Source organism: Cyanistes caeruleus, chromosome 3, assembly GCF_971803275.1.
Source record: "Cyanistes caeruleus chromosome 3, bCyaCae1.hap1.1, whole genome shotgun sequence".
Lineage (NCBI taxonomy): Eukaryota > Metazoa > Chordata > Aves > Passeriformes > Paridae > Cyanistes > Cyanistes caeruleus.
The window spans coordinates 18,726,044-18,740,712 of NC_141703.1; the positions used below are offsets into that span (position 1 = coordinate 18,726,044).

The 14,669-nt window shown below is 37.8% G+C and overlaps 1 protein-coding gene across 4 annotated transcripts in view; it reads right to left on the bottom strand.

Moving 5' to 3' along the window:
* Positions 1-252: 252 nt before the first annotated feature.
* FRMPD4 (FERM and PDZ domain containing 4) overlaps positions 253-14,669 on the bottom strand; it is a 296,031-nt gene continuing 281,614 nt past the window's right edge. For 3 of the 4 annotated variants that reach the window (XM_086880086.1, XM_023918368.2, XM_086880088.1), the window contains 7 exons: positions 13,507-13,633; positions 11,092-11,181; positions 10,318-10,500; positions 6,975-7,113; positions 5,333-6,388; positions 3,737-5,008; positions 701-2,609 (listed from right to left, as the gene is read on the bottom strand). In XM_086880086.1, coding sequence (XP_086736212.1) covers positions 1,258-2,609; positions 3,737-5,008; positions 5,333-6,388; positions 6,975-7,113; positions 10,318-10,500; positions 11,092-11,181; positions 13,507-13,633 — 4,219 coding nt within the window. In that variant the 3' untranslated portion in view covers positions 701-1,257. Of the gene's footprint in view, positions 2,610-3,736; positions 5,009-5,332; positions 6,389-6,974; positions 7,114-10,317; positions 10,501-11,091; positions 11,182-13,506; positions 13,634-14,669 lie in introns of all 4 variants that reach the window. The other variant, XM_023918369.2, reaches the window with a different exon arrangement.

A 14,669-nucleotide genomic window follows, 5' to 3' on the forward strand; every position in this document is an offset into this window, starting at 1 on the left:
AAACAGGTGAAAATTACCTACATCAGTTTGGAGAACGGAGGCTGCTGCTCCTCGGTCACTGAGAAGTTCACCAGACGCTCTTGTGAAAGCCTATTTGCCAGCCAGAACTGAGAGCTGTTGCTCTGGCTGCCTCTCAAACACAAGGCTACAAAATGTTTTCCAGAAAGGTTCAGATGGAAGAGATTATTCACAAATTGCCTTTGTCATCACTCAAGAGAAGAACTGTCTCTAGCTGGAAATATTTCAGAGATATTTATTGTATTCTGAAAATTTCATTTTATTTCTAACTTATTTACAGTTAAACATTCAAAATCATAAAATATGAAGTATAAAATATTTAACAAAATAGATGCAGTCCATGTTGTTCAGGTGCACCATAAATATATGATGAAACAGTAAACAGCATAGGAATTTTCTGATGGTCCTCTCTGTCATTTACCAGCAAAAAGGGTGTGTAGACCTGCCTCATACATTTTGGTCTGACCATTATGGCATCAATCTTTCATTTCAGAGAGAACACCACCACCGCTCTGGTTTCTGTGTCCTTAGGCCTGCACAGTTACCTTCACTGTCTGAAATGCCAACACTAAAGTTCAATACATCAGATCCCCTCTGAAGTTAGTATATTCATATATTCAATAATTTTTTTTTTTAAATACAGAATTTCCTAGAAAAGAAGAATCAGGTAATTCAGTCCATATGAACAAAAGAGTCATTTATTATATATATATTCTCTAGTAAGTTATAATAGTCTCTTGGATTTTAAATGTCTTTTTGCTATTTTCAAAGCTTAAAAATTATAATTTTAAAACATTAAATATTGTGTTATATACATTATGATTTAATTAATCATTCTAAACATGGAGCATTTTCCAAGTAAAAACTTGGACAAAACAGAAAACAATTTCATTGACATAACAGGCTTTAGAAGTTCACTTCATACAACCATAAATTTGACTATATGAAAAATAGCCAAACATCAATTTGCTCCTATATGGGACTTTTTTCTGTTTGTTTTTCTGATCTTCGGGAAAGGGTTTTTTGGCTGTTGTTTTTGTATAAACTGAAGGATGGATCTAGTCATTACTTTTCTCAGTGTTCAGTATTTTAACTTTTTTTAATCTCATACCTATTTTATATAAAATAACAAAATATACAGAGAAAGCTGAGTTTGTTACATTAGTTCATACACATACAGTAAATAAAATTTTTTAATGTATGGCTTTGCAAAGGTAGATTATGAAGTGACTTTTGTATTTATTTGTTTAAAAGCATTTTAAGAGAACGTGTTAGTGTGCTTACAATAGCGGCCATGGTATTCGGATGTCGAGCCAAGAGTTTAATGCTAGGATCACCAGAGGTCTTGCCTGACACTGCTTCTGCAGCCCTCAGAAGACAAATGTAGTTTATTACAACCTCGTCTATCTTAGCTATAATTTCCTGCTGCTGTGTTTCAGAGTTCATGACTTTAACTAAACGCATGCAGGCTTCTGTTAAGCAACAGAGTACTTGAAAGCTGGAAGTCATAGCTAAAAGCATTTCCTCAGGGCTTTTATCAGCCATGGCCATTTTCCTGCAGGCACTTCCCAACTGTCTCGATTCCAAAGATAACAGTTGTTTGTACTTAGAAAGTTTAAGGTCATATGTTTCTGGATGTAAATCTTCTCTCTTGCCCATACTTGCTCGGACCAGTGAGAGTAGCTCATTGGCATCCTTTTGTGCTGCAATAAATCCATCAGGCATTGCATAAGTCTTCTCTTTCATCACATTTATTCGTGTGATTCGTGCATCGAAGGCTACATCGTTGAGATTCACATCAATTTGGCCACCTTGGGTGTCAGCACTGCTCTTCTCATGCTCATTGACTGCATCATGTGGGGGCTCAGCAGCTTTCGGGGACTCCAAGACTTTCTGCTCATTGTCACTGGATGACTGAGCAACTGGTTCTGCGAGCTCACACAGGGTCTGTGGTTCGAAGAGATGTGAGGGCTGATGGCTGTCTCGGTCATCTTCCTCCTCGTTGTCATCATTTCCTCTGCTCAGGAAGCAATAGCTAAAGGGGCCCCGACACCTCCAGGTGCTGCTGGTCAGCTTTCGCAAGGGCAGTGTTCGACACTGCTTGGAGTCCTTCTGGCTGGTGCCTGTGCCCGAACACCTCTTACTGTCCTTCCTATCAGTGCTGATGTACACACAACTCTGAGAGTAACTTTTTGACAGCTTTTTGCCCAGGGAAAATTCCACCCTTCTCTCCGATTTGGATTCCTCCTTTCGGGTGGTGTCCAGGCATTTCAAGCTGGCCGTGGCTGCCTTCTTCTCAAACAGCATCTCAGTGCCTGCAGATCTTCCAATACTGCTGCTGCTGCTGCTGCGTCTCAGCATTTTCTTGTTCTGCGGCATCCTGAGGCTTCCTCCTATCATGTCATATGGCCATAAACTAACTGTTGCCCCACAAGCCTGATTTACTTTGGGAATGTCACAAGAGTCTTCATTTTGACTTGGCACCTTTGATTCTGATAGCATGGATGATAGCATGATGGAGTCAGCTAGAGGCTGTCTAGGAAAAGCTGTAGGCATGCCTCCTTGTCTTCCCTTTTCAGGCTCTGTGAAAGCTACACTAGGGGTAGTAGAAGAGCAGACAGAATAATTAAGCATCACCCTGATAATATTCATAGGTTGAACTTTTAAATATCTTGTAACAGTCAGTATAAATGGTTTCCTGGTATTTCCCAATAGTCTCCATTCCTCAAAATATTCCATCAAAAATTCATTACCAGTATTTGTATTTCACTAAAATGCCTTTTACAACCAGTTAAATTATAATTTATGAATAAGTAATTGTTCATTTCGCTACAGCAGACTTGCTCAAGAAAAGGAATAGCAAATTATGTACAAAACATCCTAAATCTCCCCTAATACATGGACGGTATGTTTTCCATTAACTAATTAGATGAATAATTTCAGATTAAAATACCTCCTTTAACTACATCTGAAAGAGCATGGAGAGGTGTTCATGGTAATCTTGGTTTGAGAAAACCAAAGAGAAAGGCAGAGAAAAAATATTTCTCATTCTGAATCCTAGTCCGTTCTACTTCTGAATTTTCATGCATTCACACACTACTGCTACATGTGGGTTCCAATCCAAGAAGAGGGAAACATTTAAAATCCAACCGAAAGAATTTCAATGCTGTCTGAAAGCTGTGCATTTTTTATAACTTTAAAGAAATGCCTACTGTCAGACTGTGAAGTAAATTCATGCTTAATAAGGTAATGACATTTTCTTATTCTTAACATCTGGAGCTTTTTCTTCATATTGGCATGGTTTTGACAACCTGCTAAAATAGCATATAAGACACCTAAGGAATGAATCAAAGGTTTTTCTCCCTGACATTAATATAACTTCTGAAGCCATTTTACAGTCTAGTAAGTGTCTTGGACTCACAAGTAACTATGGATTTTGGAGAGGCTTCCAAAGAGTGGAAGAGAGGCCTCTCCATCAGTGTCCCTCTAAATATTTTAACTGTAATGAGAAGTTTTTTAAAATGTTCATCTTTGTATGCAGCTCATCAGAATATCTCAACAAGTAAAATGAACAGATAAACTGAAGGTCTAATGTCACTGTCTGCTACAGCTTGATGATACAGTTCCAGATAAAGATAATAGATATGTCTTATCTAGACCTCAGCATGAACTTGTAGCTTTAAGAATAAACACAAGAAACATTCTATTACTGCTGTACCTGTAGTTTCTTTTATCTTGGGGATCCGATGGCATCCTTCCCTCAAAGTGCCGAAAAGTGGTTCAGCATTAATTGCTGAATGCACAACAGGCACCGTCATCCTGTGACACACGGCTTCGGGCTGCTGGTGCAGGTCCTTGTATGCCGCCCCATGGTTTGGAAGAATGGCAGCTCTTTCATCTGCTGGAACATAGGCAATGCCCTTCATTGATGGATCAGAGATGATGTGCTTACCATCAGAGGTACAAAGAGGGGATTCAACGGGGGTAGCACACGTGCTACTGCCTGTGCTGCATCCTGCATCCACTGAAGAGCACTGAGAACTCTGCAGCGAGAAATGGCCTTCGCTTTGCAGAGATGACATGCGCTTAGCCAAGTGATACTCACAAAGTCTAGCCACACTCTGCTCAGATTCTGGCAGCTTTGAAGGATGGTCATCTGCAGATAAATCAGTATCTTCTGCATCGTTTAGGTCTTTGGCTGAAGACACAGGAGTCATATCTGACAGGAAGTTTTCACCTTGGCTAAGCCCTGAGGTATCATCCTGATCCACCTCAGGATCCACTTCATCCTTACAGTCAGTTTCTGTTTTACCAAGGACAGGAACTCTTGGAAATGTCTTCCCGTTAACCGTTTCTGGGCTTGGCTTATCTGCTGCCCCATCATCGGCAGCATACCATCTTTGGCGAAAGGCAGTTCTCTCCACATTAAAAGTGCTTAGGCGCTGGCTGTCTCTTGCTGAAAGAGTTCCAAATTTAGCTTTTATATCTTCATCAGACTCTGCTTTTTTATTTCCCTGTTGCTTTTTCATAGTAGCATTGCCATCAGAGGAAGCTTTTACTTCGCTATCTGTCATCTTATTTTTCCTTTTACTAGTGCAAGAATATACCAAGGATCCCATGTGCAATTTGCTAAAATAATCAGTGACAGATTTTGTTTCCATGGTCTCTGGCTCCATTTCCATGTTATCAGAATGAAGAATCTGCTTTGAAGGCACAACTTTTGACTGTAGCTCTGCAGCCTGACCACCAGCCAGAGGCTGTGAGGGCTTCATGCCTGGCCCTCCAGCCTGATTCTTAGCGATGGGAAATTCAGTCTGCTCTTCCACAAGCGGTTGATAGCCTTCACTTGTGGTCAAAAACATACGTGCAGTGTTTTCCGACTGTTTCTGTGCTGTGGCTAGTTCAGAGCTTTCAGTCATTTCAGAGGAATTTGTTTCATTGCCAGAATCTGAAGATGACTCAGGGCTATATGCTCGCAGGATAGCTACACCTGCAAGCCACAAAAAATAAGAGTCAATTAAATGACAGTAGCTGAGGCACCTGGATAAGCGACAAGCAAAAGGGGGTGTATTAGAGACAAAAATATTCTTTGCAAGAATACTCTGACTTTATTGCACAGTTCCCGAGACAGGTAGTTTAATAACAGTGGTGGCTCCATTAAATATGAAATACGATGTAAGCAAAATGATGGCAAAAAAATAAAAGAAAAACTAAAAAAACACCAAACCAACCCTCATGAAATGGAGTACTTCCAAAGCTAAATGGATGAGATGGAATGATTTTCAATGAATAAATGTAACTATGGTGAAAGAACCTGAATTGTCATTCGTCTGCTGCTCCTCTGAAGCGGCCAAAGCTTCTAGTGCTTGAAGTGTAGAGACTACAGCATCATCTAGCCCCTTCTCACACTTCCCCTCTGTATTAGTAGGGACAGCATCGATAAGCGACACTGGAATGTCATCATTGCCTAGATTACTGTCTTGCTCCTTGTTGTCTCTAGGCTGTGTTGCTTGATTCTGAGAGTCTTCCTCATCAGAACTGTCCCTGAAGCCAGGTGGAGGAGCAGCAATGGCCATGTTTAAGGTATGCAAAAGGAAATCATCTTCATTGTCATCACCTTCTGGAGGTGGAAGTGAAGTCAAATCAATAATGTCATCACTAGAACCAGAAAGGCTGAGAAGAGCAGGCCTATTGATTTCTCCTACCATAATATCTTCTTCACAGCTTACTTCATCTTCATCTTCAGCATCATCTGTGTTTTCTGCATAACAGATATCATGCAGCAAAGGCTCTTCTATCCCTTCTGCAGCTCCAAATATTTTACCATCACTTATAGTTGCGTAAACAGAATTTGTAGCAAACTGAATACTTTCAGCATCTGGTGACAACTCCAGGCCTTTAATATCATTGGCATTACTAAGATAAATGGCTCTTTGTTTTTCTAGTACTTCTGGACTCTCATCCAAAAGTCTTTCATAGCCAAGAGTCTGGGGACTGATACTATCCAAGTTGGGATCTCCAAATATAAAGGAAACTTTTGCTCCCCTGGGAGAATCCTGTGCTTTCTTGCTAGATTCCAAACCTGAGAATGACAGCAGTGAAGGCTGGTTAAAATTTCTGCTTTCTTCTGTTTCAGCAGGGTCACTTTGCTTGGCGAGATGCTGATCAAATCCACCTGAATTATAAGTATTTTCTATGTACAGATGTCTGTGGTCTTTCTGACATAACAGACTTTCGGAAACATCTATAGTCTTCTGCTTTGGATCAGCAAAGGACATTTGAGCCTCCTGATCTCCTTCAGCCAGGAAAGTTTTTGGTATACAGTTCCACTCAGAAGCAAGGATATTATGCTTCCCTCTATTTTCAGGTCCTATAGCATGGTGAAATAAAACCAATATTGTGAAATCAAAGAACAAAGTCATGTGATTTGTAAACACTCATTTGTTGATGCTGAGTATTGAACACTGAATAGGATAGCTGAGCCATCAAATACTTCAGAAAAATGCTTTCAAATTCACCTCTGTTCTAAGTTAAATACCTTTTGACTTAATGACCTAAAGTTTAACTGGGACTTCTGTACCCTAAAACAAATCTAAACCCCTGCTAGGTAAAAATGCTATTGCAGGCATAGTAACACAAAAGCAGCTGGTTTCTCCAACACCATATGTATTCTGACAAAAGATATATGCATATAAAATAATAACATTCACAGGGAGTGTGCATCTGTCTACTAGAGTATGAAGGAAATTTGACACATGGTTTATTTTACCATGAAGATGCTATCATAGGCTAGGTATTAGAACATTATAAAGCTGAATTGAATACTGTGGTGCTACATCTGAGCCAGCAATCAGATCTCATTCAACACAGCTTTCTATTTATCTGGAGCTGCCCTGGCTCAAGCTGACTTCTGCTTTATACACTGGGCCATCGTTAACATACTCTGAGATAAATACCTGTTTCTCGGCTCCCTGCATTTTTCTTGTTGGCCATGTTAAATATTGAACGCCTTGAGTCAACCAGCAGTCTGTAGTATCCAGCTGTTAGGCAAGCAAGATTCATTGCATCTGATGACTCCATCAGAAGAGTAATAGGCTAGGAAGAATACAATCAAGTTAAGGCTGTTCCTCCTCAATTTGTTTGCCTGTTGACAATTCTATTACATCGAAGCAAAAGTAATTACATCACAAACACGACATTGAAAAATACATGTGAGAATTTATTTTCCTCACTACCAATATCAAACAGTATAAAAAGTTTAGTCAAGATTGGAATTGTAGTAAGGCAGAGCTCCAACTACACATCTTAACAACTGATTGCTCATTTTCTGAATGAAGAAAACTATTTTAAGACTCTTGCTCCATCTATTTCTTGCATAGATATCTTACTCTGGCAAAAGCACTATCTAATGTTAGTCTGAATCTGCCACAGATGAAGAACTCGGTACATTAGGTGCAGTTGTATGGGAATCTGCTGCTTCCCAGAAAATGTGGTGCACTAAGCATATGCAAAGAAGCATGATAAGCAACTGTCAGGGAAAGTTGAGGTTCATAAAATACAGCAGTCAGGTTAAAACTATCACTGCAAGACAGGGGCAGGTTAAAAACTTTCAGTGTTTGTGGCTTGGTGTTACTGAAAAGACAAGTGGTGAAAAAAAGAAGCAGATAAACAAAGAGATTGGAGAAAGATCACCAGAAAGGTGACCAGCAAAGAAAACAAACACAAAACACTGTAAAAAAAGACAGTCCTAACAAAAAGTGAAACCTCAGAGCTTTGAAAAACTGTGGCTGCCAGGATAGCAAGTTTGAACCCGAGACATCCATGTGAAACACTTTAATTCATTTTTCTTTTGTCATTATGTATACATTTTCTTGCCTAAAAGATGTGTTCATGTCTCTATAGCTTTTAATACCAAAAGCTGTTATTCTCAAATGTAATTTATTAAGGTGACTAGCCTCTACAACTCCTAGACAGGAAATAAAAATGAAGCTCTTACCATGATGCATAGATAGAAATTACACCATAAACAACCCATCTTATCATTCATCGTTTGTAGCAACTCATAGTATGTGGACATTTGTGACACTTTATCATAATACAGCATGCAGAGCCTACTGTAACAAGACAGATGCAATCTGTCTTTCATTCCAGAAGGAATGTCACACACACCAAGGATGGCTCTCCAGCCTACTCAACCCTTTACTAGTAAAAAGACAACTGATTCTGATGGAAGCTGTGGCCAAAACCTAACTGATGATCACAGCTTACTACCAAACCCACAATAGGTCCAAAGAGTCTTTAAAAGCCTGTGCTACAGCATCTTTGGCCACAATATTCCAGGTGCCTTGAATGTTGTAGGAACTATTTTCAGCAACTTGGAAAAATATTGACGGTTTTGGTTTCTTTATTTTTTTCTCTAACCTATTTTTGCTAAAGCTTGAGCTTCTATTCCATACATGTTTTTTTCAAGGTATTAAACAATAGCTATTATAGTTACTATAAATTATTAAACTTACAAAGTGGATTAATTAATCTCTGTTCTTTCTTCAAGTACTAAAAACTGACATTTGAAATGTTACATTCATCTCAGTTTTTTCTGCAGTGATTGGCATGAATTGATGAACTCCACAGAACTCTCAGATTGAAAACAATGCTGTGAAGTACTGCTAATCTGCTGAAAAAGTCCTCTGACAGCTAAACTTTTATTGCCTGCTTCACTTTCTAAGCGAAACATGCTGAGAACATATTCAAAGAAACAAAAATAAAAATCTAAACTGTCTGTTCGCTAAGAAAATAATATCATATATAACATTTACTGGTACATTCAGAAGCTAGATATATGAATCTGCTAATTGAGGCTAAGTGAAAGGATGAAAACATCATTGAGAATACCTACCTGTGTGTGCCTGCATCTCCTTCACAGGACACAGTGACAACTTGTGCCCCACAGAGAGGCAACATTTTGTCAAATTCCACCCAGAAACGCCTAGATTTTAATTTTTAGCCAGTCTTTCTGGGTTTAAGATCATATGTGTTGAAGTGCAAGGAGATGGGGATATGCACAATTTGCAGTAAGACAGCAACAGTATTATAAATAACAACAAAATAGCATGGTAATACATAATACTAAGGCATACAGTACTGCATATTACATATGGGCAGATGGGAAGGATTTAATTTCTATATTATTTTCTCCATCTGTAAAAAGGTGATAATAGCTTTCAAATTACTAGCACGTTACTGTGCTAAATTTTGGCCACAAATTTAGCACAGTAACGCAGGCAAAGCAGCCTGAGATCCTCAGATGTTACCAATGCTAAGTAAGGTGAAGGAGATGCTGTATTCACCAACCAGTAAATTTCTCTTAAGTTGCTGTCAAAGAGAATTTAGATTACTTTACAACCATGTTGTTTTCATTACCTTAAATACAGAGGAACAGTTTCAGGTCAATACACGCAAAGCATTCAAAGCAAAAGCCTAGTAAAATACTCCTCATGTGTGCTTTTTGTGTATAGCTGGGTAAGCGAAAGAACTGTTAGGTTCTATTTATTTTAACCAAATATGTAAGTTTAAAATATAATGAGACCTCTTTCTTCAATCTCTGATTATTCAGATTAATGCCCTAGAAAGTCTATGAAGCCATTCACTTCAAAGCTAAATACAAACCACAGTAAAAACAACCAGGACAGTATAACACGCAAAACCCCACTCATTTTGCCACTAGATGCTACACAGATGTAAAGTGTTAAGTGAGGTTGAAAATAAATTAAATGACTACAGGTAAATGATGAGCATCTGTGAATAAAAAATTGGAATTATCAAGGTGCATTCTTACAGTTTATTTTATTAGCAACTGTTATGTGGTTACTTGCAGTAAACTTTGTGGATATAACACTGGATTACAGGGGACACTGGTCCAATGCAGCTGGAAATTCTTTACTGGTAATAACACTGTGTATTACACTAGAAGGAGCTTCAAAAGAAGGCAGACTTCATCATCACCTCTTCTTACCATGGAAATCCATGAAGACAGTAACAAAGCAAGTTGCTAGTGAGAGCAGCTGAGAGAAAAATCAAATTAGAATCAAGCTAGAATGCAGGTTCTGGAAAACACCAGCCTGGTGCACTGTAGGCCCAACCTGTGGCATAAATGTACTGTGACCAAAAAAAGAGCTGAAAATGTATGCTCATGGTACTCTTGGTGTGAAAATGTTCAGAACAGCATAGCTCAATCTAATACTCAAAGACAAAAACATTATTAAAAGATGTTGTATCAACACAAATCAATAACAAACTTACTTTTACATCTAAGACGTGCAGTTCAACTCTAACAGTGCTTTCATCTTCTGTAAACATCTCAATTCTGTTCACGTGGCTGAAGTCTGCCAGGAGAGCCACAAGATTTGTTTTGGTGTTTATCACATGGCTGATTCCGTACCGCGGCCCTACTAACAGAGTCACTTCCGAACGCTTTTCTCCCTGCTTTAGCAGAAAAAGAAAGAAAACACAAGTGAAAAACACGACAGGTACTGCACAGTGATGGAAATCACCACTCCCTTCTTTCAGTTACACAGAGTTACATTTGCATGGCATTTTTACATTAAAGATTACTATGTTTTTACTAGATAGATACGATACACAAGAGCATACTTGATTCATAATTTTAAAAAAAGTAAAGGAATTTCTTGCTGGATGTTGATTGCACTCTAGATTTTAGGTGGATAGTTAGATGGACAGACGATGAGTGGACTCTGCTTCTGTTAAAAGAAAAACTTTGTCATTAAGATTTTTCCAGACTATCAGTTTTAGCATTCAATAGATAATTGGATGGTGTTATTTGCTAAGAAAGTGCTATCTATCTCCAAATTCCCAGTAAAATTTATATTATGACAGATATGTTATTTTCAAGATGAAAAGAAACAAAAAGTGATTTGGTTCAATTAAAAATTATTTTTAAGCATATGAACAGAACATAAACTTCTAAAGAAAATTATATGATCCAGCTTTAAAAAAAAAAAAAGGAATTAGGTAAAAAAATAACAAGAGAAGAGACTCTTTAAAGAGAAATGTTACCACTAGTGTTGCCTTGAAGACACGCCCTCCATATAATCGGAGATCACTGAGGAACTTTAGATAGTGCACCTTGGCTTGCAGAGCAGAGAGCTGAGAAAGGAGAAACAGCGGTAAGACGTAGTTGTGGAAATCATCATATTATAAAATTCCACAAGAAAATGTATTTGTGTAATATAAAGAGAATGGTATGCAATAACAGCTCTTTGGAGCCTGAAAGTAAATCTTGAGATGCTTGAGCTTCAGATGAGGAGAAACAGTTTCATTCTTAAAATTAATTTCTTGCTTGTTTAGTTAAAATGCACTGAGGACTTGGGAATGGGCAGATCAGAGCACTTAAAGAACATCCTGACTGCTTTAATGAAAGGAAAATGTTCAAGTACTCAGATTAAACATCTGTTCACTGAGGGATTTCAAGGCTAAGACAGCAGTTTTCCATTCATAAACTCCACCAGTTCTTAAACGTTTATGTACCTATACAGAGAAAGGGAACAAAAAATTTGCATTTGTCAGCTATGTATTTTACATTTTGCTAGGTACTTGTGGTATTTGGTGTATTATTCCAACTTGTTACTGCATTTCCTACTTTCTAAAATAACACTCTTCCACTAAATTTAGTAGATAACAAATCAGAAAGCTAAATGCAGCAGTATGATCAATACATTTGATCATGTCATGTAATACATGTCAGAATTTTTCTCCTCTTTTTTTCCTCTGAGCTTAAACTATCTACTTAAAAAAGAAAGCTTAGAAATACTTTATGAGACAGAAGGGAAACAAGAAACATTTCATTTCATCAGTCTGAATTCAAACCTTACACTTCCCTTGTGTAAATCCTTATATCTGGACTTTTAGAAGATAATATAAAACAGCCTTATATCATTTGCTAGTTTCATTCCTGTCACCGGATTTCTAATTCTAAAATTCATTTAATCTCAAAGAGCATTCTAAGGGCCCTTATCCTAAATTTTTCCTAGACAACAAGGAGGAAATGGATCCAAAGCAGAGCAACTAATGTTAATGCTTTGTCCGTTGCTTCACCAGGTGCTCACTTGGTGCAGAAATACACAAGGGTTGTATAAAAACAGGAAAATCCTGAGAATGACAAGCTTCACTTCACGTGAAGGAAGAGAAGACCCCAGAAAGAAATCAATTAGTTCCTGTGTCAGTACCTACAAGTGAGACAGGAGGTGATGAAGAGCTCACAGGCTTTCTTTCTCAGACCTACCTGCTAAGAAAGCAGGTTGGCAAATAACATATTTCCAAAGCTCAAATCAAAAAGAATGAAGCAAACCTGACAAAGTCTGCTTGCTGCAGGAAGGGACTGTTGGGATATCTCTTCTAAGCAAGAACTGATACTGGTATGCCACTGTAAGGCATATCTTACACATGGAAGGCCTGCAGCAGTGACAGCTTCCAAAATAAACCCGAATTTATACTACCAAGATAAAAAATAAGCAATTGGCATAATTTAGCTCAGGAAACACACAGTGCTTCAGCCTCTCTTCCTGAGGTCAAATACAGCTGAGCTGTGTTCACAGTCACGATGTGTTCTGAAATCTCCAAGCAGGATTTCTGCTGATCACAATGAGCCTTAGCTCAGGCAGCAGCTGTTTTGTTTTTTTGGTTCAGAAACAAAGTGTCATGAAGCAGGGTTCAGCTTATTTCATGTCTCAACTAGTCACTCTTAGGCTCTTTTTATAGTCCATGAGGAGACATAAGCATTTCTAGGACACAAGCAATCTGACCTATTTCTGGTCCCAAATGTGGGATGGGATGACTCGCTCCCTGGAAGTGCCTGTTTCTCTCCACTGATTACAAATCAGAAGATGACCTGCACTAAGAAACCACATTATGGTGCCTAAGAGCAGTCTCAGCTGCATGTATGTAACAAAGGCATTTCTCAGAGACATTGTCTTATCTGTGCTTTTTCCAGCTGAAGTGAAAGCTTAGTGCTAAGAAAAGCATTTTACAACAGCAAGGAGGGTCATTGACTGCAAGGACCATCATCTATCCAGTTACATCTTGGCCAGCGAAAAGTCTTTCTCTACAGTGCAACAGAACACAATCTGAAAAACAGCATTTATGTCAGATGAGAGCATCAGAGAGAGAACAAAAGCTTTCCTAGAAAATCTGCCATTCATAGAAAGCACTAAGTTAATTAAAAAATATATGGTTATCATACAGGAGGTATTATTAACCAGTTCTCTGTCATTCCCAAGATAGGAAGATAATTTAGATGGGGCATAATTAATTATTTTTAATAGTTCTTGGCTATGTTGCGCCAGCACCCAAAGTTAGATCTCTGAAAATATAGTGGCTAGGTGTTTCTCCAAAGGATTAGCTTTAACTGTGTCCCATGCATGCCACACTTTTGTTCTTTAAAACATATTTTCCATTAAGATGCAAATGTAATACCTTTTTGCCTGGAGGAACTAGGTTTTGATTTGCTTTGACAAGGTGGGAAAGTGCTTTCTTTATGTTCTTTTCTTTCATGCTTTGCAGCACAGCAGATGGAAGAAAAGTCTCTAATCCCCATTCTTTTCTGCAATAAAAGGCATATATTTAATTTCACATTCCTGTGATGAGTATTTATCTAAAGACTGATGACTACGATGCCAAGTGAATGATTACCTGAAAACAGAAGGAGAGTTGATCAAGTCCAGAGTTTTGCAATAACATGTTATTTCTTAAATTTAAACAATTTATTTCTCAAGAAAAAGGTATTTTAAAATTATAAATAATCTCTCTTCTACCCCTTCCGTCTCTTCAGTCGTGCCAAAAAATGTTCATTCAGAAAAAAATGCTAAAGTTTGATATTTAAAGTCTATGTAAACAACACTTAATTGCATTGACAAGTATGATCACAGAATTAAAATAGCAGATAATTTAACAATGTAATGTCAGATTTAATTTTATTTTCTTGGTTTCTTTTAGAACAGGGAAATCAGAGCTATTTTCTTGTCACTTTATGTTTGGGATTGGGGGAAGGGGTTGGGTCCTCCTCAAAAATGGAACCAGTTCGTCTCCATTTACCAAATTTTTTTTTCTGCTTGAACCACCCCTTTTGACAGAAGATTGACTCTTTACTTGTAAGTTATTTTTTGCAGATTCATTAATAGGATAGAATATAAAATTGTCTTCAATATGATGGAGAAACTCTACAAGACTGAGTGAGTAGCAATTTCCATTCTGGAAGCAAACTAAGCAACAGCAACATAAGTTTTAGGGCTTGGGTTTTTATTTTGCTGGAGATTTTTGTTGCCTTTTTTTTTTTTTTTAAATACAAGTAAATATACACACATTTGCACTTTCCAATTTTTTTTTTCATTGTAGTTATATATATATTTATAATGTCTAACATAAGACAAGTACTGGAGTACTTCTGGATTTAAGAAATATTACAAACTCCAATCTGTGACCTACTGCCTTCTGAACTGAACAGTAATCTGAATCTTACTATAATAATTTTTACTAAAACCTTAGGATACAGACTTTATAAATTTAGATCTTAAATCACTGAAAGCAAATGAGCTAGTTGTATTTACATTTACAGTCTATTTCACATGCCCAAACAGATG